Genomic DNA, 25,479 nt, shown 5'->3' on the forward strand with positions numbered 1-25,479 from the left:
TCCAGGAGGCTCTTCATGGGCCCTGTGGCCATGTCAACAGGACACATGCTCTACAATTCTCTAAATCTCCCTTTACCCCACAGCCCCCACTGCCTGCCCATGGTCTCCCCGTCGCACACCAGCTCAGTTCTCACCCCTCCTTCATTCTCTCTTTCTAGGGAGAGAACTGGTACACACATGTACCTTCTCTCAAACTCCAACCCCAGCCCTGAACTCCCACTGCATCTCTGTGCCAACGTCCTTAGCCCCACTGCTGTATCCGAGTCTATAGGGACACCTCTATTTTCCCCAGATGACACCATATATGGCGTGTGACCCCTTCTTCTACCATCCCCACTGCTATCATCCTTATGTGACCAGCGTTGCTCACAAGGACCACTGCAGCACCCCGCTCCCTGTGTCCTCGCTTCCACCTAGCACCAGGAGGTACTTGGAAAATGTCCCTCACCTGCTCAGAACACCCTCGTAGTAAAGAGGGAGACCAGCCAGGATGCCTTGTCCCATAGACACACGCTTTAATTAATGCCTGAGGTTCAAAGATTTTTCTTTTTCTTTTTCTTTTTTATTTATTTTTTTAAATTTTTAAAAAATATTTTTATTTATTTATTTATTCATGATAGAGAGAGAGAGAGAAAGAGAGAGAGAGGCAGAGACACAGGAGGAGGGAGAAGCAGGCTCCATGCTGGGAGCCCGAGGTGGGACTCCATCCCGGGACTCCAGGATCGTGCCCCGGGCCAAAGGCAGGCACTAAACCACTGAGCCACCCAGGGATCCCCCCCTTTTTTATTTATTTCTTTTTCTTTTTTTCTTTTTTCTTTTCAAAGATTTTATTTATTTATTCATAAGAGACACACACAGACTCAGAGACACAGGGAGAGGGGAAAGCAGGCCCCACGCAGGGAGCACTCAACCGCTGAGCCACCCAGGCATCCCCTATCCAAAGTCTCTGCGCCTAGATGGCTCAGCGATTGAGCATCTGCCTTCAGACCAAGGCGTGAACCTGGAGTCCCAGGATCGAGTCCCACATGGGGCTCCCTGCATAGAGCCTGCTTCTTCCTATGCCTGCATCTCTGCCTCTCTCTCTGTGTCTTTCATTAATAAATGAATAAAATCTTTAAAAAATTAAAAACAAAACACCTGAATGCTCAAAAATCTGAAAAGGGAAGACCTTTCTTAACATAACATTTCTCTGTAAATTACAAAGGATCTAGCTCCAAAACATGCTAGTTACTCAATCTACCAGGAGACACATTCAGCTAGGCTTCACTCAGCACACCAGTGGGAAGCATGGACACCAAAGGGACCACAGAGAGCCACAGACCACTGAACGATACAAAATGCAATAATCCACAGGCAGGAGACATTGCTTAAGTGGAAGCAAAAACATTTAATGAAAAAAGGAATATAAAACGTGATTGTATACACTTCATTGTCATATTGCCAATAAAAAAAAAAAAGAAGAAAACAAGAGAAAGGCATCTTAAATTTAAACGCAACATGTTTTGCTTTTAAAGATTTTATTAATTTATTCATGAGACACAGAGAGATAGTGTAAGACACACAAGAAAGGAGAGAGAAGCAGGCTCCCTGTAGGGAACCCAACAGGGGACTCGATCCCGGGACTCTAGGATCACACCATGGGCCAAAGGGGGCGCTAAACCACTGAGCCACGCAGCTGCCCAGTGCAACATGTTTATAGAAAAGGTAACAAAATTCCACGGCTGATATACAAAAGCACTAAAAAATAAAATGATTCCAGGAGACATAAACACAAATAATGAAAAGAAACATATAATTCTGTTTCCACAAAACTGGGAAGGTGCAGAAACTGGAAGGGAAATGAAAACGTATTATCACCACATGTGTAAAATACAAGGCAGAGAGAACAACAACATAAAAAATCAGAATTTCTCAAGATGGAAGAAATACCATAAAACATTTAAACGGATATCCACACAATTCACAAAAAGGGTGAATCTACTCCAGGGAAAGAAATAACAGACCAGTCTCTGAGTCCAGAATAGCTCTCTGGAGAAGCTGCACGTAGGTGAGGTTCTCGTGCGTGTTGGGGTCGAAGAAGCCCTTGGTGTCGTCGCTCGGGTCGGCCAGCACGCGGTTCATCTCCTCGTCGAAGTAGCCGCGCTGGTAGGCCACGTCCACGGGCAGCCGGTGGCTGTGCACCGGGTCGATGATGCCGCCCGTGGCGACCTGGGCCTCCAGCAGGCGGATGCCGTGGTCGCGCACGATGAGCTCCTTCTGCATGGCCTGGAAGAGCGAGATCTGCTCGCCGGTGTAGGGGTCGGTGTAGCCGGTGACGGCGCGCTCGGCCGACAGCAGCTTGTCCTGGATCTCGCCGCCCACCAGGCCCGCGGCCACCGCCTCCTCCACGGTGAGCCTCTGGTTGCGCACGGGGTCGATGAGGAAGCCCGTGGCCGCCTGCGCCTCGAGCAGCACCAGGGCCGTGCCGGGCCGCAGGACGCCCTTCCACATGGCCTGGTAGACGCTCATCTTCTCCTGCCGCCCGGGCTCGTCCTTGGCGGGCACCAGCACGCCCGCGATGCAGCTCGTGCCGCGCAGGTAGCGCTTGACCGAGTCCATCTCGGTCACCTCCTGCGGGGTCTTGGTGCCCTGGGCCAGGTCGCGCAGGGTCTCGGGGCCCAGGATCCCGGACGAGCGCAGCTCGGAGGCCGACACCTGGCGCCGCAGGCCGCGGAAGGTCACCTTGCTCAGCCGCTCCTCCGCCTCCTCCACCGCCCGGGTGAGGACGGCCACCAGGCCCGGCAGCGCCAGGGCGCCGGCCGCGTGCTGGGCCAGGAGCTCGTCCCGCCGGGCCCGGCTCAGGTAGGAGGAGAAGAGGACGTCCCACACGGAGGGCCGCTGCCCGCGCAGCGGCCCGGCCTGCACCTCCATGGTGGCGGCACGCAGGGCCTGCTCCTGGGGGCCGCCGGCGGGCTCGGTGGCGGCCTCGCCGGGGGAGGGTCCCGCGCCCCTGCCGCCGTCGCCGCCGGGCCCGGCCGGCCGCGGCTCCTGCTGGACGCCGGCGGCGTCGCCCGGGGCGCGCTCGGGCCCGCCGGCCGCCTCCACCTCCTCGATGATGGTGGTCAGCCTGCGGGTCAGCGCGGCCAAGCCCAGCGTCCCCGAGCCGAACCCGGCCAGCAGCTGCTCCCGCGTGGCGCCGCTCACGTAGCTGGACGCCAGCACGTCCCACACGGGCACCGCCGGCCCCCGCAGGCGGCCCAGCTTGACCTCCATGGTGGCGGCACGCAGGGCCCCTCGGGGGTCCGGGGGGCGCGCGCCCGGGCTCGCGGGGTCGCGACGGGCCAGCAGCGCGGTGAGGGCGGCGCCCACCTCGTGCGCGGTCAGCGAGCCCGCCCGGTACCTGCACAGCAGGTCCTGCCGCTCGCCCTCGGGCACCTCCCGGTAGAAGAGGAGCTCCCAGACCGAGACGCTCTGGCCCTGGGCGACGCCCGGGCCCGGCGCCACGCGGGCGTCACGCAGGGCGCCGCGCAGCTCCTCGCTCAGCTGGTGCACGGCGGAGCCCCCGCCGGCCAGCTGCAGCATGTAGAGCCCCGTGTCGGGGTCGAGCACGCAGCGGCGCAGCAGCTGCACGTAGGTGAGGTTCTCGTGCGTGTTGGGGTCGAAGAAGCCCTTGGTGTCGTCGCTCGGGTCGGCCAGCACGCGGTTCATCTCCTCGTCGAAGTAGCCGCGCTGGTAGGCCACGTCCACGGGCAGCCGGTGGCTGTGCACCGGGTCGATGATGCCGCCCGTGGCGACCTGGGCCTCCAGCAGGCGGATGCCGTGGTCGCGCACGATGAGCTCCTTCTGCATGGCCTGGAAGAGCGAGATCTGCTCGCCGGTGTAGGGGTCGGTGTAGCCGGTGACGGCGCGCTCGGCCGACAGCAGCTTGTCCTGGATCTCGCCGCCCACCAGGCCCGCGGCCACCGCCTCCTCCACGGTGAGCCTCTGGTTGCGCACGGGGTCGATGAGGAAGCCCGTGGCCGCCTGCGCCTCGAGCAGCACCAGGGCCGTGCCGGGCCGCAGGACGCCCTTCCACATGGCCTGGTAGACGCTCATCTTCTCCTGCCGCCCGGGCTCGTCCTTGGCGGGCACCAGCACGCCCGCGATGCAGCTCGTGCCGCGCAGGTAGCGCTTGACCGAGTCCATCTCGGTCACCTCCTGCGGGGTCTTGGTGCCCTGGGCCAGGTCGCGCAGGGTCTCGGGGCCCAGGATCCCGGACGAGCGCAGCTCGGAGGCCGACACCTGGCGCCGCAGGCCGCGGAAGGTCACCTTGCTCAGCCGCTCCTCCGCCTCCTCCACCGCCCGGGTGAGGACGGCCACCAGGCCCGGCAGCGCCAGGGCGCCGGCCGCGTGCTGGGCCAGGAGCTCGTCCCGCCGGGCCCGGCTCAGGTAGGAGGAGAAGAGGACGTCCCACACGGAGGGCCGCTGCCCGCGCAGCGGCCCGGCCTGCACCTCCATGGTGGCGGCACGCAGGGCCTGCTCCTGGGGGCCGCCGGCGGGCTCGGTGGCGGCCTCGCCGGGGGAGGGTCCCGCGCCCCTGCCGCCGTCGCCGCCGGGCCCGGCCGGCCGCGGCTCCTGCTGGACGCCGGCGGCGTCGCCCGGGGCGCGCTCGGGCCCGCCGGCCGCCTCCACCTCCTCGATGATGGTGGTCAGCCTGCGGGTCAGCGCGGCCAAGCCCAGCGTCCCCGAGCCGAACCCGGCCAGCAGCTGCTCCCGCGTGGCGCCGCTCACGTAGCTGGACGCCAGCACGTCCCACACGGGCACCGCCGGCCCCCGCAGGCGGCCCAGCTTGACCTCCATGGTGGCGGCACGCAGGGCCCCTCGGGGGTCCGGGGGGCGCGCGCCCGGGCTCGCGGGGTCGCGACGGGCCAGCAGCGCGGTGAGGGCGGCGCCCACCTCGTGCGCGGTCAGCGAGCCCGCCCGGTACCTGCGCAGCAGGTCCTGCCGCTCGCCCTCGGGCACCTCCCGGTAGAAGAGGAGCTCCCAGACCGAGACGCTCTGGCCCTGGGCGACGCCCGGGCCCGGCGCCACGCGGGCGTCACGCAGGGCGCCGCGCAGCTCCTCGCTCAGCTGGTGCACGGCGGAGCCCCCGCCGGCCAGCTGCAGCATGTAGAGCCCCGTGTCGGGGTCGAGCACGCAGCGGCGCAGCAGCTGCACGTAGGTGAGGTTCTCGTGCGTGTTGGGGTCGAAGAAGCCCTTGGTGTCGTCGCTCGGGTCGGCCAGCACGCGGTTCATCTCCTCGTCGAAGTAGCCGCGCTGGTAGGCCACGTCCACGGGCAGCCGGTGGCTGTGCACCGGGTCGATGATGCCGCCCGTGGCGACCTGGGCCTCCAGCAGGCGGATGCCGTGGTCGCGCACGATGAGCTCCTTCTGCATGGCCTGGAAGAGCGAGATCTGCTCGCCGGTGTAGGGGTCGGTGTAGCCGGTGACGGCGCGCTCGGCCGACAGCAGCTTGTCCTGGATCTCGCCGCCCACCAGGCCCGCGGCCACCGCCTCCTCCACGGTGAGCCTCTGGTTGCGCACGGGGTCGATGAGGAAGCCCGTGGCCGCCTGCGCCTCGAGCAGCACCAGGGCCGTGCCGGGCCGCAGGACGCCCTTCCACATGGCCTGGTAGACGCTCATCTTCTCCTGCCGCCCGGGCTCGTCCTTGGCGGGCACCAGCACGCCCGCGATGCAGCTCGTGCCGCGCAGGTAGCGCTTGACCGAGTCCATCTCGGTCACCTCCTGCGGGGTCTTGGTGCCCTGGGCCAGGTCGCGCAGGGTCTCGGGGCCCAGGATCCCGGACGAGCGCAGCTCGGAGGCCGACACCTGGCGCCGCAGGCCGCGGAAGGTCACCTTGCTCAGCCGCTCCTCCGCCTCCTCCACCGCCCGGGTGAGGACGGCCACCAGGCCCGGCAGCGCCAGGGCGCCGGCCGCGTGCTGGGCCAGGAGCTCGTCCCGCCGGGCCCGGCTCAGGTAGGAGGAGAAGAGGACGTCCCACACGGAGGGCCGCTGCCCGCGCAGCGGCCCGGCCTGCACCTCCATGGTGGCGGCACGCAGGGCCTGCTCCTGGGGGCCGCCGGCGGGCTCGGTGGCGGCCTCGCCGGGGGAGGGTCCCGCGCCCCTGCCGCCGTCGCCGCCGGGCCCGGCCGGCCGCGGCTCCTGCTGGACGCCGGCGGCGTCGCCCGGGGCGCGCTCGGGCCCGCCGGCCGCCTCCACCTCCTCGATGATGGTGGTCAGCCTGCGGGTCAGCGCGGCCAAGCCCAGCGTCCCCGAGCCGAACCCGGCCAGCAGCTGCTCCCGCGTGGCGCCGCTCACGTAGCTGGACGCCAGCACGTCCCACACGGGCACCGCCGGCCCCCGCAGGCGGCCCAGCTTGACCTCCATGGTGGCGGCACGCAGGGCCCCTCGGGGGTCCGGGGGGCGCGCGCCCGGGCTCGCGGGGTCGCGACGGGCCAGCAGCGCGGTGAGGGCGGCGCCCACCTCGTGCGCGGTCAGCGAGCCCGCCCGGTACCTGCGCAGCAGGTCCTGCCGCTCGCCCTCGGGCACCTCCCGGTAGAAGAGGAGCTCCCAGACCGAGACGCTCTGGCCCTGGGCGACGCCCGGGCCCGGCGCCACGCGGGCGTCACGCAGGGCGCCGCGCAGCTCCTCGCTCAGCTGGTGCACGGCGGAGCCCCCGCCGGCCAGCTGCAGCATGTAGAGCCCCGTGTCGGGGTCGAGCACGCAGCGGCGCAGCAGCTGCACGTAGGTGAGGTTCTCGTGCGTGTTGGGGTCGAAGAAGCCCTTGGTGTCGTCGCTCGGGTCGGCCAGCACGCGGTTCATCTCCTCGTCGAAGTAGCCGCGCTGGTAGGCCACGTCCACGGGCAGCCGGTGGCTGTGCACCGGGTCGATGATGCCGCCCGTGGCGACCTGGGCCTCCAGCAGGCGGATGCCGTGGTCGCGCACGATGAGCTCCTTCTGCATGGCCTGGAAGAGCGAGATCTGCTCGCCGGTGTAGGGGTCGGTGTAGCCGGTGACGGCGCGCTCGGCCGACAGCAGCTTGTCCTGGATCTCGCCGCCCACCAGGCCCGCGGCCACCGCCTCCTCCACGGTGAGCCTCTGGTTGCGCACGGGGTCGATGAGGAAGCCCGTGGCCGCCTGCGCCTCGAGCAGCACCAGGGCCGTGCCGGGCCGCAGGACGCCCTTCCACATGGCCTGGTAGACGCTCATCTTCTCCTGCCGCCCGGGCTCGTCCTTGGCGGGCACCAGCACGCCCGCGATGCAGCTCGTGCCGCGCAGGTAGCGCTTGACCGAGTCCATCTCGGTCACCTCCTGCGGGGTCTTGGTGCCCTGGGCCAGGTCGCGCAGGGTCTCGGGGCCCAGGATCCCGGACGAGCGCAGCTCGGAGGCCGACACCTGGCGCCGCAGGCCGCGGAAGGTCACCTTGCTCAGCCGCTCCTCCGCCTCCTCCACCGCCCGGGTGAGGACGGCCACCAGGCCCGGCAGCGCCAGGGCGCCGGCCGCGTGCTGGGCCAGGAGCTCGTCCCGCCGGGCCCGGCTCAGGTAGGAGGAGAAGAGGACGTCCCACACGGAGGGCCGCTGCCCGCGCAGCGGCCCGGCCTGCACCTCCATGGTGGCGGCACGCAGGGCCTGCTCCTGGGGGCCGCCGGCGGGCTCGGTGGCGGCCTCGCCGGGGGAGGGTCCCGCGCCCCTGCCGCCGTCGCCGCCGGGCCCGGCCGGCCGCGGCTCCTGCTGGACGCCGGCGGCGTCGCCCGGGGCGCGCTCGGGCCCGCCGGCCGCCTCCACCTCCTCGATGATGGTGGTCAGCCTGCGGGTCAGCGCGGCCAAGCCCAGCGTCCCCGAGCCGAACCCGGCCAGCAGCTGCTCCCGCGTGGCGCCGCTCACGTAGCTGGACGCCAGCACGTCCCACACGGGCACCGCCGGCCCCCGCAGGCGGCCCAGCTTGACCTCCATGGTGGCGGCACGCAGGGCCCCTCGGGGGTCCGGGGGGCGCGCGCCCGGGCTCGCGGGGTCGCGACGGGCCAGCAGCGCGGTGAGGGCGGCGCCCACCTCGTGCGCGGTCAGCGAGCCCGCCCGGTACCTGCGCAGCAGGTCCTGCCGCTCGCCCTCGGGCACCTCCCGGTAGAAGAGGAGCTCCCAGACCGAGACGCTCTGGCCCTGGGCGACGCCCGGGCCCGGCGCCACGCGGGCGTCACGCAGGGCGCCGCGCAGCTCCTCGCTCAGCTGGTGCACGGCGGAGCCCCCGCCGGCCAGCTGCAGCATGTAGAGCCCCGTGTCGGGGTCGAGCACGCAGCGGCGCAGCAGCTGCACGTAGGTGAGGTTCTCGTGCGTGTTGGGGTCGAAGAAGCCCTTGGTGTCGTCGCTCGGGTCGGCCAGCACGCGGTTCATCTCCTCGTCGAAGTAGCCGCGCTGGTAGGCCACGTCCACGGGCAGCCGGTGGCTGTGCACCGGGTCGATGATGCCGCCCGTGGCGACCTGGGCCTCCAGCAGGCGGATGCCGTGGTCGCGCACGATGAGCTCCTTCTGCATGGCCTGGAAGAGCGAGATCTGCTCGCCGGTGTAGGGGTCGGTGTAGCCGGTGACGGCGCGCTCGGCCGACAGCAGCTTGTCCTGGATCTCGCCGCCCACCAGGCCCGCGGCCACCGCCTCCTCCACGGTGAGCCTCTGGTTGCGCACGGGGTCGATGAGGAAGCCCGTGGCCGCCTGCGCCTCGAGCAGCACCAGGGCCGTGCCGGGCCGCAGGACGCCCTTCCACATGGCCTGGTAGACGCTCATCTTCTCCTGCCGCCCGGGCTCGTCCTTGGCGGGCACCAGCACGCCCGCGATGCAGCTCGTGCCGCGCAGGTAGCGCTTGACCGAGTCCATCTCGGTCACCTCCTGCGGGGTCTTGGTGCCCTGGGCCAGGTCGCGCAGGGTCTCGGGGCCCAGGATCCCGGACGAGCGCAGCTCGGAGGCCGACACCTGGCGCCGCAGGCCGCGGAAGGTCACCTTGCTCAGCCGCTCCTCCGCCTCCTCCACCGCCCGGGTGAGGACGGCCACCAGGCCCGGCAGCGCCAGGGCGCCGGCCGCGTGCTGGGCCAGGAGCTCGTCCCGCCGGGCCCGGCTCAGGTAGGAGGAGAAGAGGACGTCCCACACGGAGGGCCGCTGCCCGCGCAGCGGCCCGGCCTGCACCTCCATGGTGGCGGCACGCAGGGCCTGCTCCTGGGGGCCGCCGGCGGGCTCGGTGGCGGCCTCGCCGGGGGAGGGTCCCGCGCCCCTGCCGCCGTCGCCGCCGGGCCCGGCCGGCCGCGGCTCCTGCTGGACGCCGGCGGCGTCGCCCGGGGCGCGCTCGGGCCCGCCGGCCGCCTCCACCTCCTCGATGATGGTGGTCAGCCTGCGGGTCAGCGCGGCCAAGCCCAGCGTCCCCGAGCCGAACCCGGCCAGCAGCTGCTCCCGCGTGGCGCCGCTCACGTAGCTGGACGCCAGCACGTCCCACACGGGCACCGCCGGCCCCCGCAGGCGGCCCAGCTTGACCTCCATGGTGGCGGCACGCAGGGCCCCTCGGGGGTCCGGGGGGCGCGCGCCCGGGCTCGCGGGGTCGCGACGGGCCAGCAGCGCGGTGAGGGCGGCGCCCACCTCGTGCGCGGTCAGCGAGCCCGCCCGGTACCTGCGCAGCAGGTCCTGCCGCTCGCCCTCGGGCACCTCCCGGTAGAAGAGGAGCTCCCAGACCGAGACGCTCTGGCCCTGGGCGACGCCCGGGCCCGGCGCCACGCGGGCGTCACGCAGGGCGCCGCGCAGCTCCTCGCTCAGCTGGTGCACGGCGGAGCCCCCGCCGGCCAGCTGCAGCATGTAGAGCCCCGTGTCGGGGTCGAGCACGCAGCGGCGCAGCAGCTGCACGTAGGTGAGGTTCTCGTGCGTGTTGGGGTCGAAGAAGCCCTTGGTGTCGTCGCTCGGGTCGGCCAGCACGCGGTTCATCTCCTCGTCGAAGTAGCCGCGCTGGTAGGCCACGTCCACGGGCAGCCGGTGGCTGTGCACCGGGTCGATGATGCCGCCCGTGGCGACCTGGGCCTCCAGCAGGCGGATGCCGTGGTCGCGCACGATGAGCTCCTTCTGCATGGCCTGGAAGAGCGAGATCTGCTCGCCGGTGTAGGGGTCGGTGTAGCCGGTGACGGCGCGCTCGGCCGACAGCAGCTTGTCCTGGATCTCGCCGCCCACCAGGCCCGCGGCCACCGCCTCCTCCACGGTGAGCCTCTGGTTGCGCACGGGGTCGATGAGGAAGCCCGTGGCCGCCTGCGCCTCGAGCAGCACCAGGGCCGTGCCGGGCCGCAGGACGCCCTTCCACATGGCCTGGTAGACGCTCATCTTCTCCTGCCGCCCGGGCTCGTCCTTGGCGGGCACCAGCACGCCCGCGATGCAGCTCGTGCCGCGCAGGTAGCGCTTGACCGAGTCCATCTCGGTCACCTCCTGCGGGGTCTTGGTGCCCTGGGCCAGGTCGCGCAGGGTCTCGGGGCCCAGGATCCCGGACGAGCGCAGCTCGGAGGCCGACACCTGGCGCCGCAGGCCGCGGAAGGTCACCTTGCTCAGCCGCTCCTCCGCCTCCTCCACCGCCCGGGTGAGGACGGCCACCAGGCCCGGCAGCGCCAGGGCGCCGGCCGCGTGCTGGGCCAGGAGCTCGTCCCGCCGGGCCCGGCTCAGGTAGGAGGAGAAGAGGACGTCCCACACGGAGGGCCGCTGCCCGCGCAGCGGCCCGGCCTGCACCTCCATGGTGGCGGCACGCAGGGCCTGCTCCTGGGGGCCGCCGGCGGGCTCGGTGGCGGCCTCGCCGGGGGAGGGTCCCGCGCCCCTGCCGCCGTCGCCGCCGGGCCCGGCCGGCCGCGGCTCCTGCTGGACGCCGGCGGCGTCGCCCGGGGCGCGCTCGGGCCCGCCGGCCGCCTCCACCTCCTCGATGATGGTGGTCAGCCTGCGGGTCAGCGCGGCCAAGCCCAGCGTCCCCGAGCCGAACCCGGCCAGCAGCTGCTCCCGCGTGGCGCCGCTCACGTAGCTGGACGCCAGCACGTCCCACACGGGCACCGCCGGCCCCCGCAGGCGGCCCAGCTTGACCTCCATGGTGGCGGCACGCAGGGCCCCTCGGGGGTCCGGGGGGCGCGCGCCCGGGCTCGCGGGGTCGCGACGGGCCAGCAGCGCGGTGAGGGCGGCGCCCCACCTCGTGCGCGGTCAGCGAGCCCGCCCGGTACCTGCGCAGCAGGTCCTGCCGCTCGCCCTCGGGCACCTCCCGGTAGAAGAGGAGCTCCCAGACCGAGACGCTCTGGCCCTGGGCGACGCCCGGGCCCGGCGCCACGCGGGCGTCACGCAGGGCGCCGCGCAGCTCCTCGCTCAGCTGGTGCACGGCGGAGCCCCCGCCGGCCAGCTGCAGCATGTAGAGCCCCGTGTCGGGGTCGAGCACGCAGCGGCGCAGCAGCTGCACGTAGGTGAGGTTCTCGTGCGTGTTGGGGTCGAAGAAGCCCTTGGTGTCGTCGCTCGGGTCGGCCAGCACGCGGTTCATCTCCTCGTCGAAGTAGCCGCGCTGGTAGGCCACGTCCACGGGCAGCCGGTGGCTGTGCACCGGGTCGATGATGCCGCCCGTGGCGACCTGGGCCTCCAGCAGGCGGATGCCGTGGTCGCGCACGATGAGCTCCTTCTGCATGGCCTGGAAGAGCGAGATCTGCTCGCCGGTGTAGGGGTCGGTGTAGCCGGTGACGGCGCGCTCGGCCGACAGCAGCTTGTCCTGGATCTCGCCGCCCACCAGGCCCGCGGCCACCGCCTCCTCCACGGTGAGCCTCTGGTTGCGCACGGGGTCGATGAGGAAGCCCGTGGCCGCCTGCGCCTCGAGCAGCACCAGGGCCGTGCCGGGCCGCAGGACGCCCTTCCACATGGCCTGGTAGACGCTCATCTTCTCCTGCCGCCCGGGCTCGTCCTTGGCGGGCACCAGCACGCCCGCGATGCAGCTCGTGCCGCGCAGGTAGCGCTTGACCGAGTCCATCTCGGTCACCTCCTGCGGGGTCTTGGTGCCCTGGGCCAGGTCGCGCAGGGTCTCGGGGCCCAGGATCCCGGACGAGCGCAGCTCGGAGGCCGACACCTGGCGCCGCAGGCCGCGGAAGGTCACCTTGCTCAGCCGCTCCTCCGCCTCCTCCACCGCCCGGGTGAGGACGGCCACCAGGCCCGGCAGCGCCAGGGCGCCGGCCGCGTGCTGGGCCAGGAGCTCGTCCCGCCGGGCCCGGCTCAGGTAGGAGGAGAAGAGGACGTCCCACACGGAGGGCCGCTGCCCGCGCAGCGGCCCGGCCTGCACCTCCATGGTGGCGGCACGCAGGGCCTGCTCCTGGGGGCCGCCGGCGGGCTCGGTGGCGGCCTCGCCGGGGGAGGGTCCCGCGCCCCTGCCGCCGTCGCCGCCGGGCCCGGCCGGCCGCGGCTCCTGCTGGACGCCGGCGGCGTCGCCCGGGGCGCGCTCGGGCCCGCCGGCCGCCTCCACCTCCTCGATGATGGTGGTCAGCCTGCGGGTCAGCGCGGCCAAGCCCAGCGTCCCCGAGCCGAACCCGGCCAGCAGCTGCTCCCGCGTGGCGCCGCTCACGTAGCTGGACGCCAGCACGTCCCACACGGGCACCGCCGGCCCCCGCAGGCGGCCCAGCTTGACCTCCATGGTGGCGGCACGCAGGGCCCCTCGGGGGTCCGGGGGGCGCGCGCCCGGGCTCGCGGGGTCGCGACGGGCCAGCAGCGCGGTGAGGGCGGCGCCCACCTCGTGCGCGGTCAGCGAGCCCGCCCGGTACCTGCGCAGCAGGTCCTGCCGCTCGCCCTCGGGCACCTCCCGGTAGAAGAGGAGCTCCCAGACCGAGACGCTCTGGCCCTGGGCGACGCCCGGGCCCGGCGCCACGCGGGCGTCACGCAGGGCGCCGCGCAGCTCCTCGCTCAGCTGGTGCACGGCGGAGCCCCCGCCGGCCAGCTGCAGCATGTAGAGCCCCGTGTCGGGGTCGAGCACGCAGCGGCGCAGCAGCTGCACGTAGGTGAGGTTCTCGTGCGTGTTGGGGTCGAAGAAGCCCTTGGTGTCGTCGCTCGGGTCGGCCAGCACGCGGTTCATCTCCTCGTCGAAGTAGCCGCGCTGGTAGGCCACGTCCACGGGCAGCCGGTGGCTGTGCACCGGGTCGATGATGCCGCCCGTGGCGACCTGGGCCTCCAGCAGGCGGATGCCGTGGTCGCGCACGATGAGCTCCTTCTGCATGGCCTGGAAGAGCGAGATCTGCTCGCCGGTGTAGGGGTCGGTGTAGCCGGTGACGGCGCGCTCGGCCGACAGCAGCTTGTCCTGGATCTCGCCGCCCACCAGGCCCGCGGCCACCGCCTCCTCCACGGTGAGCCTCTGGTTGCGCACGGGGTCGATGAGGAAGCCCGTGGCCGCCTGCGCCTCGAGCAGCACCAGGGCCGTGCCGGGCCGCAGGACGCCCTTCCACATGGCCTGGTAGACGCTCATCTTCTCCTGCCGCCCGGGCTCGTCCTTGGCGGGCACCAGCACGCCCGCGATGCAGCTCGTGCCGCGCAGGTAGCGCTTGACCGAGTCCATCTCGGTCACCTCCTGCGGGGTCTTGGTGCCCTGGGCCAGGTTGTCCAGCAGCTCTTTGCTGACAATGGCTGCCTTGAACAGCTCTACAGCCGTGATTTGCTTTCGGATTCCTGGGAACCATAGTTGTTTCTTGCTTTTTTCTTGCTCCTCTATTATTTGTAAAATGACGTTTCCTGCTTCTTCCAGTACCTGGTTCACATGCTCTTTGTATTCTCTCACCAGCTCGAGTTTCCTCTTGTGGGTCACGTATTCAGAGTTCATCATCTCCCACACTGAGAGCGTCTGGTCCTTGTACCTTCCCACCTGGACCTGGACCTTCTCTGCCTCCAGGGCCCTCCTCGTGGCCTCATCGTCATAGTTGGAGCGCTGGGTGTCCCCAGTTACCATGAACAGAGCCCAGCCCGTCTCTGCTTCCTTCTGGCTCCTTTCCTGTAGCTGTTGGTATGTCACCCTCTCCTGATTGTTTGGATCCACAAACCTTTTTCTCATGTGCCTCTGATCTGAAACGAGTGGGTATGTGTCCTGGTGCAGGCAGCCGCGTCTGTAGGCCACGTCCAGGGGGAGCCGGTGGTGGTGCAGTGGGTCGATGACACCCCCTGTGGCCATCTGCACTTCGAGCAGTCTCAGTGCGTCTTCTCTTCTGACCATCTTCCTCTGCATGGCCTGGAACAGCGAGAGGGTGTAGCCTGTGGCTGGGTCCGTGTAGCCTCGGGCGGCCTTCTCTGCCTCCAGAAGCTGTGCCTGCCACTCCTCTCCCACCAGGCTCTCAGCCACGGCCTGTTGCACAGAGAGCTTCCTCTGGCCACAGGGATCCAGCACAAAGCCAGTGGCTGCCTGGGCCTCCAGCATCTGAACTGCAAACCCCATGGGGATGAGTCCCTTCCTGCTGGCATCGTACAAGCTCATCACCTCCTGGGTCAAGGGTACGGTGACCCCCGCGATGCAGCCACGGCCTTCCAGATAGGTCCTGACGTGCGCCATGCGGCTGAGATCCTGCGCCCCAGACTTCTCCCTGGACAGGGCATCCAGGGTCCTTTTATCAATGATTCCAGAATTGAACAACTCTGCAGCTGTCACCTCTCCACCAATGGCTGCAACCTTCATGCCTCGGTACTGCTCCTCTGTCTCTTCCACGGTAGCAGTGATGATCTCCAACAGCTGCTCCAGGGGAACGTTCTGGGCTCTGACCTCCTGGACGAGCTCTCGTTTCCTCTCCTCGGTGAAGTACTCAGAGGACAGCAGGTCCCAGAAGGAGATCTTCTGATGGGCAAACCTCCCCACGTGCATTTCCGTGGTTTGGGACTGCAGAACTTGCCTTGTGGCTTCATCAGTATAAATGTAGGTTTCTCCCTTCTTTACAATTTGTAACATGTAGAGCCCCGTGTCGGGGTCGAGCACGCAGCGCTCCAGCAGCTGCAGGTACGTGAGGTTCTCGTGCGTGTTGGGGTCGAAGAAGCCCTTGGTGTCGTCGCTCGGGTCGGCCAGCACGCGGTTCATCTCCTCGTCGAAGTAGCCGCGCTGGTAGGCCACGTCCACGGGCAGCCGGTGGCTGTGCACCGGGTCGATGATGCCGCCCGTGGCGACCTGGGCCTCCAGCAGGCGGATGCCGTGGTCGCGCACGATGAGCTCCTTCTGCATGGCCTGGAAGAGCGAGATCTGCTCGCCGGTGTAGGGGTCGGTGTAGCCCGTGACGGCGCGCTCGGCCGACAGCAGCTTCCGGTAGGTTTCCTGGCCAAACATCCCTGCGGCGAACGCCTCCTCCACAGTGAGCCTCTGGTTGCGCACGGGGTCGATGAGGAAGCCCGTGGCCGCCTGCGCCTCGAGCAGCACCAGGGCCGTGCCAGGCCGCAGGATGTGCCTCCTCAGGGCCTCAGAGATGCTCATCTTCTCCTTCGTGCCCTGGACGAGGACCCCAGCGATGAAGTTGCCTCCCTCCAGGTACCGCCTCACGCTTCCCATCTCTGTCACCTCCTGCACCGTCTTTTTCCCCTGATTCAGCTCGTCCAGTGTCTCCTTGTCAATCAGCCGGGACCTGAACAAGTCGCTGGCTGATACCAGCTTCCGGAGTCCTCTGAAGGTGGCCTGCGAGGGCTGTGTCTCTGAAGCCACAACCAGGGCGGTGACTGCCGTTGCCACCTGCCGCAGGGCTGTGGCCCTCCCGGACTGGCAGAGGGCCACCAGCTCTCGCCGCTTGTTGGAGCCGACGTACTCGGAGTGCAGCAGGTCCCACAGCGACACGCTGAGACCCTTGAACCTCCCGGTGCTGACGGGCACCTTCATGGCCCTCAGAGCCAGCAGTGTATGTTCATCCACCTCCAGCACCATGTCCTGGGCGAGCGGCAGCAGCCATAGGCCGGTGTCAGCGTCCAGGACACAGCGCTCCTTGAGCTGGCTGTATGTCACCTTGTCCTTTGTGCTGGGGTCAAAGAAGAACTTGCTGTCCTCGTCTGTTGAGGTCAGCACCCGGCTCACCTGCTTGTCCAGCAGACCAAGCCTGCAGGCCACCGCCTCGGGCAGGTGCACCCCGTGGCCAGGGTCCACCGCGCCCCCCGTGGCCAGCTGCACCTGTAGGAGGCGGAGGCCCTCGCCTCGGGGCACCAGCCCCTTCTCCATGGCCTGCCACAGGGCAAGGCAGCCTCCGGAGTAGGGGTCGGTGTACCCGGCCATGGCCTTCTCAGCTTGCCGGAGCTGCTCACTCAGTGCCCCAGCCACCAGGCCGGCCTGGACGGCACCTTCCACCGACAGTCTCTGGTTGGTCAGCGGGTCGATGAGCGAGCCAGATGCCACTTGGGCCTCCAGCAGCCTTTGCCCCAGGCCCTCAGGCAAGAGGCCGTCCCTCACGGCCTGGCTGATGCTGACCTTGATCCCTGACGGCCGCAACAGCACGCCAGCTACACAGCCCGTACCCCACAGGTGCCGCTTCACGGTGGGCTGCTCAGCGACCTCGGCAGGTGACTGCGTGCCCTGAGCGAGGGCCGTCAGGGTCTCCTGGGTGATGATGCCCGCATCCAGCAGCCAGACGGCAGGAACCTCACCCCTCGGGCCGGGCACCGTGACACGAGCCCGTGCCAGGAGCTCTGCCTCCTGCACCCGCTTCTGCACCGCTCCGTGAAGCTGCTGCACGGTGGTCTTCCCCACCCGCAAGTCCTCCAAGAAGCTCTTGCGCTGCTCATCGGTGAAGTGGCAAGAGCCCAGTAGCTCCCAGAGGGACATGCCGTCCTCAGCCCCCTGCAGGGTCTCCTGGACCTGCTCGTCAGTGGGGACAGCAGGAGCATTTTCTGGCAGGGGCAGGAAGGAAAGGCCAGAAGCCTCGTCCCTCAGACACTGCTCCAGAAGCCGGGCATAGCTGGTGTGTCCCTGGCCATCTGGCGTGGGGAAGGTCTCGGAGGAGCTGGACAAGGCCATCTCCATCTCCTGGTCGATGTAGCCACGCTGGGTGGCCACAGGCAGGGGGAGGTGGTAGTGGCCTGTGGGGTCAATGACCCCTCCCGTGGCCACCTGGGCATCCAGGAGGCGGGCAGCCTGCTCTAGGGGGACCAGGCCCTTCTTCATGGCCTGGAACAGGGATACCAACTTCCCTGAGAAGGGGTCGTGGACCCCAGTGACGGCATCCTCAGCCTGCCTCAGCCTGCCGTACAGCTCTGGCCCCACCAGTCTCCTGCGCACAGCCTCGTCCACCGACAGGGTCTCTAGACCCTGGGGATCACTGATGCCTCCAGTGGCTGCTTGAGCCTCCAGCAGGGCTAGGGCCACACCTGGCCCCAGCAGCTTCTGCTTCATGGCCTCGTAGAGGCTGAGCCGCTGGCCGGAGGGTCGCAGCAGCACGCCGCCCACAGCACCGGAGCCACGCAGGTACCTCTGGACGTGGTCCATGTGGAGGACAGCCTCGGGGCTCACCACCCCCTCCAGCACCCGGTCCAGGAGCTCCTGGTCAATGATACGGGCCTCCAGGAGCCGGTGGGCAGGGACGCGGCCCCTCAGCGTGGGCAGCGTGACGTCCAGCCCCCTCCCTATCTCTCTCTCCAGCAGCTGCGCCACTTGCTCCAGGGAGACCCTGTGCCGCCGGTAGTCCTGCAGGACCCGCCTCCTCTGGTCCTCGCTGAAGCACTCGGAGTTGATCAGCTCCCACGCAGAAACCGTCTGCCCCCGGAACCGCCCGTACTTCACCGACAGCAGCAGGCTCTGGAAGGCCTGCTGGGTGGCACCATCCACAAGCTGGGTCTGCGCATTCCCGAGGGGCAGCATGTAGAGCCCCGTGTCGGGGTCGAGCACACAGCGCTCCAGCAGCTGCAGGTACGTGAGGTTCTCGTGCGTGTTGGGGTCGAAGAAGCCCTTGGTGTCGTCGCTCGGGTCGGCCAGCACGCGGTTCATCTCCTCGTCGAAGTAGCCGCGCTGGTAGGCCACGTCCACGGGCAGCCGGTGGCTGTGCACCGGGTCGATGATGCCGCCCGTGGCGACCTGGGCCTCCAGCAGGCGGATGCCGTGGTCGCGCACGATGAGCTCCTTCTGCATGGCCTGGAAGAGCGAGATCTGCTCGCCGGTGTAGGGGTCGGTGTAGCCGGTGACGGCGCGCTCGGCCGACAGCAGCTTTGCAAACACGTCCGGCCCAATGAGGCCAGCCCTCAGGGCCGCCTCCACGGAAGAGCTCTTGTTTTCCTTTGGGTTAAGGATGAAGCCTGTGGCCGCCTGCGCCTCCAGGAGGATGAGAGCCGTGCCCGGCCTGAGAAGTCCCTTCTCACGAGCCTCGTAGATACTGAGCCGCTCCTGGGAGCCAGGCACCAGCACGCCAGCGATGCAGCCAGTGCCCCGCAGGTACTTCTGGACCGAGGCCAGCCTGCCCACCTCCTGGGCTGTGGTTTGCCCTTGCTTCAGCCGCTCGTACACATCCTGCTCAATGATCTCGGCTTTCAACAGCTCATCTGGTGTCACGGGCACTCTCAGCCCAGCAAAGGTGGTCCTGGCCACGGCGGCAGCCTGCTCCAGGGCGGCCGTCAGCACTGCTGCCATTTCCTCCACCGAGATGGCGCTGTCCCTGTACTGCTGAGCCAGTGCTGCCCTCTGCTCCGCGGGGACGGGCCCAGAGAAGAGCAGCTCCCAGAGTGACACGGGCCGGCCCTGGAACTTGCCCACGGAGACGGTGGCCGTGGCCTCACTTAAGGCCTGCCGGGTGCTGTGGTCAATGAACGGGGATCCTTGTGGCTCGTCTCCAGGGGGCCCGTGGGAGAGAGGTAGGAAGGCCAGCCCTGTCTCTGGGTCAGTGACGCAGCGGGCCAGCAGCTGCCCGTAGCCAAGGCTCTCCTGTGTGCTGGGATCCGAGAAGCCAGCGGCCTGGGACAGACACTGCTGAGTCTCTTCGTCCAGGCATCCAAGGCGCAGGGCGGCCTCCAGGGGCAGCCGGAGCCTGCGGGCTGGACACACGAGCCCGCCTGTGGCCAGCTGCGCATCCAGGAGCCGCAATGCCAGGGTCCTGTCCACCAGCTCCTTCTTCATGGCCTGGAAGAGGGGGACTTGTGTGCCGCTGAAGGGGTCATGGTACCCCGTCACCGCCTGCTCTGCCACCAGGAGCTTCCTGTGGAGCTCTGGGCCGAGCAGGCCTGACCTGACCGCCTCATCCACACTTAGCCACTGGCCGGTGGCTGGGTCCACCAGCGTGCAGGTGGCGGCCTGAGCCTCCAGGAGCAGAAGCCCCGTGCCCATCGGGAGCAGGTGCTCGGTGATGGCCTGGAAGATGCTCTTCTTGTGGCCGGCGGGCAGCTGGACGACCCCTGCTATACCGCCGGTGCCCTGCAGGTAGTGCTTCACGTCTGCCCGTGCGCTCACGTCTGGCACGGCCAGCTTGCCCTCCTGAAGGCCCCGGGCAGTCTCTTCATCAAGGATCCCCACCTCCAGCAGCTCTGCCAAGCTCACTGCCCCACTCAGGGTGTGGAAAGTGATCTTGAGGGGCAGCAGGGCCAGCCCTGTAGTGGGGGCTCTCACACACCTGCCCAGCAGCTCGCGGTAGGACAGCCACTCCAGCGTGTTAGGGTCCTGGAAGCCAGGGGCACCGGAGCCGGGCTTGCACTCCAGCAGCACGTGCCACGTCTCCTGGTCCAGGAGGCCCTGCTGGCACGCCAGCTCTGGGGCCACTCGCACTCCCCGGATGGGATCGGCCAGGCCCCCGGTGGCCAGCTGGGCCTCCAGCCATCTCCAGCCCTGTGCTCTATCTACCACCTCCTTCCTGATGGCCTGGAAGAGGGACAGCCTCCCGCCACCGTAGGGGTCGGGGTACCCAGTGACCGCGCGCTCAGCAGCCAGCAGCTTTCCCTTCAGCTCCAGGCCAACCAGGCCCTGCTGCACCGCCTCAGACACAGAGAGTACCTGGCTCTGTGTGGGGTCCACAAGGCCCCCAGTGGCCGCCTGGGCCTCCAGCAGAGCCAACCCGAGCTCCTCGGACAGGAGGCCCTGCTTCATGGTGGCATAGAGACTCTGGGCCTGGCTAGAGGCCTCCACGTACACCCCGGCGATGCTCTTGGACTGGGCCGATAGGGCTGCCTGGGGCTGGGGCCGGGGCCTGGAGGGTGTGCTGGTTCCCGCCATGGCCTTCATGGTCTTGGGGCCAGTCAGCGCAGTGCTGCTGGCAGCCAGGGCGTCAGGAGGAGGAGAGGCATGGCCGTTCATCATGTCCGGCAGGTCGTGCAGAATTCACTCACCCAAGGTCCACTGTGTCTGCTCCCTGTAGGGGCAGAAAGGCTGTTAGGGACCGTGGGATGGCCGGGGCAGGCAGGAGGGAAACAGGCAGAGGGTCAGTCCCAAACCCTGACTCAGCCTCCTGGGGGATGGGGATCACCATCCAAGTGAGTCCTCTGCCTGGCCCCTGGGGTCCCAGGAGGAACCACGAGGGACCCCAGGCCAACCAGGAGCCTCCAGGAGGTGTGGGCTCTGTTCTCTCCTGGAGGCCATCCTCCAGCCTCCCTCCCAGGGTCCTGCGGTGGGCCTGGGCCTGGAGGGGCCTGCATGCTCCCGGCGGGCTCAGCCCTGTGCCACCTGGTCTGTGGCCCTACCCACCCTCAGCCTCCACATCTAATTCACAGCCTCCAGCCTCACAGGCCTCCCCTGTGCTCCCCAAAGCTCTTCCCCCACCCTGCCACCCCTTAGGTTCAGGGACACTGGTACCCTTCCCCATCCCAGTCACCTCCTCCACCCCCCCACCCTGCCCTGGCCCTCTGTGCTGTCGCCTCTTCTTTCCCAAACCTCCCTTGAGCTCCAGCAGAACGGCTCAGGGTCTCCTGCCTCAGCCTGGCACCCCAACCCCGGTGCTCTGTGGGCGATGGCCTCTTTGTGCTCACACCTGGCCCCGGGGGCCAGAGAGAGCAAAGACTCGGTGCTTATGCGCTGGTCTTGCAGGAGCCACAGGAATGGCCAGGCGCTGGGCCCCGTCAGCTGGCTCAAAGCCCCAGCAGCCTCACGGCTGTCCCCTCTCAGCAGACCGCTGGGTGCCCCATCCTCTGAGCAGCGGTGACGAGTGCCTTACCTCCATCCTCTATCACACCTGCACAGCAACCTGCTTCACCCACGCCCATCTCCTTCCTGTGGGGTTCAATCATGTCTCCCCAAAAGATACGTCCCAGTCCTACCCTCCAGGACCTACCCGTCTAGCCTTCTTTGGAAAGAGGATCTTTGCAAGTGTGAGTTGAGGTCACAGGTAGGGAGGTCCCCAATCCCTGACATGATTGGGGTCTCTACAGGAAGGCAGAGACGAAGGGGGCCGCCCATGAAGGGCGTCTGGAGCTAGAAGCCCAGAGGCATCGACGACCGCCCGCCACCCAGTGCGGAAGCACTCGCTCCAGACTCGGGCCCCTCCAACGTGAGAGGAGTTTCTGTGGTTCTCAGCCGCCCAGGTTATGGTGATCGTTTCGACAACCCAGGGAGCTGTGGCCTCCCTCCCGGCCCGCGCCCCGCCCCACCCACACCCAGTTTCTGCAGAACCACACCCCGCAGCCCCAGTGGGTGCTGGTCGGCTGCTCAGGGGCCCGTTGGGCAAACCAGCTCGGCCCGTGCCCCACGCAGGCCGTGGGACAAGGATCTGCTCGCCACTGCCTTGCCCTTCCTGGGGCTGCACTGGCTTAGTCCCTCGACTGGCCTCGGTCCTTCCTGCGAGCCTCTGGAGGTGCTGAAATCCCCACACAGATGTGGGGCCTGAGCCTCCCAGACCCTGGGAGCTCGTATGCTGCTCAGAAGCTCAGGTGGCCGGCACCAGGGCCAGGCAGACACGGAGCGGGGCTCTGGAGGGGCACACGGCCACCTGGCTGGCCACGGGAGCTGGGCCCTGGGGTGCCCGGGCCCGCGGCTTCCATAGTGGGATAGTACGAGGCACAGAGTGCAGTGGGTGGGGGTGCTGCTCAGTGACCAGGCTTTGGGAGAAGATCACAAATGGCTGCGAGCGGCCAGCTGGGCATCTGAAGCCCACGTGGGCACCTGGGCCTTCTCAGTGACCAATGAAGAGGCTCTGGTCTCTAGTGCGGGGCAGGCAGGGAGCTGTCGAGAGAGGGGCGCTGTAGACAAGCCGAAGCACCAGCTCCCAGGTGGCCCCATCCCCGGGATCCACCTAAAACGTGATGCACCTGTCCCTGTAGATGGACCACATGGCTCCAGGAACCAAGCGACAGAGGCCGATGTGCCCCACCCCCCCCCCCCCATTGACCCCAGTCCCTGTCCCTGAAGCTCTGTGGTCAGTCCCAGAGGATGATGGCTCCTTCCAGGGACACAGCTACAGTCCCACTGAGCTGAAGGCCATGGCTGCCACCAGGACCCTCTAACTGCTTGTGTCCAAGACCAAGAGGCCAGAAGAAGAGTGACCTGCCCCCCAGGAGGAGGTGGGGTCTGTGACAGGTTCTGGCAGCTAACAGACAAGTGTTGCCACCCGAGGGGACTTCAGGGGTGAGGGTGTGCTCACACCCCAGACGACTGCCAAGCCCTGCAGACGTGCGTTGGGGGCGGGTGGGGCGGCCGCGACTGCCCTGACCCCCTTCCCACAGGAGGTGAGACTGCATTATGGGCCAGCTCTCCTTCCACAGGGCCCTCCTGGCCGCTCCCTAATACCCCCAGTGTCAGACACGGCTCCTGGCCCCCGACCTGGACACACGTTTCACTGCCCTCCTGTACCAAACACTCACACGTTTCCTTTACACCGTGTGCCTCGTGCCAGGGCTGCCTTCAGAGGGTCCGAGAGTCCAAGGGCACCACACACAGCAGCACCTGGCCCCGCCCAAGGCCCGGCTGTCACGCCAGGTTGCAGGGCTGGGGGCAGTGAGAACGTGTGTTTCCCTTGGCGGGCCACAGGGTCGAGAGAGAAGAGCCCTACCCCACTACCCAGCACGGAAGGGAAGGTGCTGGGCCCCGGCGGGGGCAGGAGCAGCCACGTGAGCAGGGCTGTCGGGTGGCCCTTGGCCTGGACGTGGGCAGCTGGCCCAGAGCCAGACAGGCTGTGGCGGGGGTGGGGGTGGGGGCAGTGCCCCGACAGGAGAAGTAGAGCCAGTATAAGCTCGGGGAACAGGAGGTTCCAGTGTTCTGCACAAATGGGATTCTTGGCGAGAGGGAGGGGGAGAGCAGGAAGTGCGGGCCTAGGCCAGGGCATCCAGTGCCCCAGGTAGCCGGGCCACACCCCCGTACAGTGACCTTGAGCCTGGAACAGTCTCCCTGGACTCTACCCAGGTGGGACATGAAGATGATCCCGGGAGTGGGGACCTTGGGAGAGACAGAACAGGGCTGGTGACCACTGTCCAGGGCCTGGGGGCTGGGAGAGGGAGGGTTTCACGGGTGGGAGACTCAGGCAAGCCCAATGTCACAGGAGCCAAAAGATGGGCGTCCTAGAGAGGTGGCCACCAGCAGATGTGGGCATTGTGTGTGACCCAAGGGACTAGTAGCCTTGGGGCTGGACAAGGGAGGCTGAGCAGATTTTCCAGAAAGGAAAGTGGAATCTGGAGGGGAGGAGGGCTTCCCTGGAGTGGCCCCGGCTCGGCTCCGTGGCCCCCAGGCAGCAGGGGGAGGGAAGGCAATTCCTGAGGAGGGTGAGTCCGCATTCCTGGGTGTGGACCTCCATCTGTCATCACCCTGCAGGGCAGCCCCTCTCCAGCCTGGGCAAGCCGGGCAGAGGGCAGGCTGGCCGGGCACCGAGCCAGGGCAGGACAGAGCTAGGAAGCCAGCAGATGCCCGGTCGAGGGGGGCCTCAATCCTGCCCACTGCCCAGGTGGTGGGCAACTGCGGGAAGGGCCCACCCACCTTCATGGGGCAGAGACCGGCGCCAGAGGGGGGTGTGGGGCGGGAGAGCCCCGGGCCTGCCTCCCTGGGGCCTGGACAGGTGTAGGCGGGTGCCCCTGTGCTCACCCACCCTGGATAGCCACCGGGTGCCCGGGGGAGCAGCTCTGCCCCTCAATTTGTCAGCCTAATTACCTGGCACCACCCACCTCCGTGGGCGCCGCCCCACCTACAAGGTGGGGGCCGGAGAGGAGCGGAGCTGCAGGGCCTGCCCAGAGCCGCAGCTGCGGCGGGAGAGCAAAGGGCCCCGGAGGACCGGAGGACCACGCGGCCCTGGTGTCCCATGTGGCCCTGGTGTCCCACGCGGCCCTGGTGTCCCACACAACTTGCACCGCCGCCCACCAGGGCCGTAGGGGGGTCACTGCTGAGCCAGGAACAGCTGAGTCCACAGCTCCAGGCCGCCCCCATGTGCGCCCCACTGGACCCCGGCTTCCCGGGGCCCCAGTCCCCCAGCCTCCCCGGGTCCCCACCTCCCCAGGTCCTCAGCCTCCCTGGACCCCCACCTCCCCAGGACCCCAGCTTCCCTGGACCTCAGCCTCCCCGGCCCCCCCACCTCCCTGGACCCCAGTCTCCCCGGGCCCCAGCCTCCCAGGCCCCCAGCCTCCCCGGGTCCCCACCTCCCCAGGTCCTCAGCCTACCCGGACCCCCAGCCTCCCTGGGCCCCTGCCTCCCCTGACTCCAGCCTCCTTGGGTCCCTGGCGTCCCGGGTCCTCAGCCTCCCTGGACCCCCGCCTCCGCGGCCCCCGCCTCCCCGGGCCCCAGCCCCGCGTGCTCGCAGGGGGTTGGGGTTGGCTCCCGTCCCCACGCCCGGCCTGCGAGTCCCACGAGTCCCACCTGCCCGCTCGGCGCGCTCCGGGCACGCGCTCCCCGACTCGCTGCTGGGCTGCGGTGCCGGGGCGGGATTTAAACGCTCCCGGGCCCGCCCCGCCCTCCTCTGGGGTGACCCGGCCGGCCGGCGGCGGGGGTGCGGAGGGCGGGCACCCGGAACCCCGCGGGCCGCCCACGCCCCAGGGCGCCCCTCGGCAGCCGCACCCCTGCGCAGGACCTCCGCGCCCCCCCCCCCTCGTCCCGGTCCGTCCTCGGCGGCCCCGCCCCAGAGCGCGGACCCAGGTGGGCGCAGGGGGAGCGCGGTGAAGGAGCTGGGGCAGGCAATGCAGCGCCCTCACGGTGGACCCCACACCTGCGGGCTGGAGGCCGCTGCGCATGCGCCGAGGCGGGGCCGGGATCGCTCCCCGGGCCCGGCCCCTCCACTGTGTGGTGAGCCCCGTGTCCTCAGGGGCCCCCGGGCTAGGCCGCCCCCAGCAGTCCAGTACGGCTCCCAGGAGGTCCCCTGCCCATCCAGGAGCAGTGGCCCCTCTGGGGAGCCCATCCTAGCACCTGCCTTCTGGGTCTGCACTGCGGGTAGAGGCCCAGAACCCTGGAGGCCAGCCTGCTCACGGGACTTTTGGCTGGTCCACCTCCACGCTGCCCAGAGATTTTTTTGTTTTTTAAGATTTTATTTATTTATTCATGAGAGACACACAGAGAGAGGCAGAGACACAGGCAGAGGGAGGAGCAGGCTTCCTGTGGGGAGTGGGATGTGGGACCCGATCCTGGGACCCCAGGACCACACCCTGGACAAAGGC

At 68.3% G+C, this 25,479-nt stretch overlaps 1 protein-coding gene across 1 annotated transcript; it reads right to left on the minus strand.

The window, feature by feature from the left end:
- Positions 1-1,367: 1,367 nt before the first annotated feature.
- On the minus strand, positions 1,368-24,746 carry EPPK1 (epiplakin 1). Its single transcript, XM_038555782.1, has 4 exons — positions 24,689-24,746; positions 12,343-20,273; positions 11,730-11,734; positions 1,368-9,228 (listed from the first exon to the last, which is right to left on the minus strand). Exons 2-4 carry the CDS (start codon positions 20,219-20,221, stop codon positions 1,978-1,980), a joined length of 15,135 nt encoding a protein of 5,044 aa, XP_038411710.1. The 5' UTR covers positions 20,222-20,273; positions 24,689-24,746; the 3' UTR covers positions 1,368-1,977.
- Between the last annotated feature and the right edge of the window lie 733 nt (positions 24,747-25,479).

Source organism: Canis lupus, chromosome 13 (genome assembly GCF_011100685.1).
Source record: "Canis lupus familiaris isolate Mischka breed German Shepherd chromosome 13, alternate assembly UU_Cfam_GSD_1.0, whole genome shotgun sequence".
NCBI lineage: Eukaryota > Metazoa > Chordata > Mammalia > Carnivora > Canidae > Canis > Canis lupus.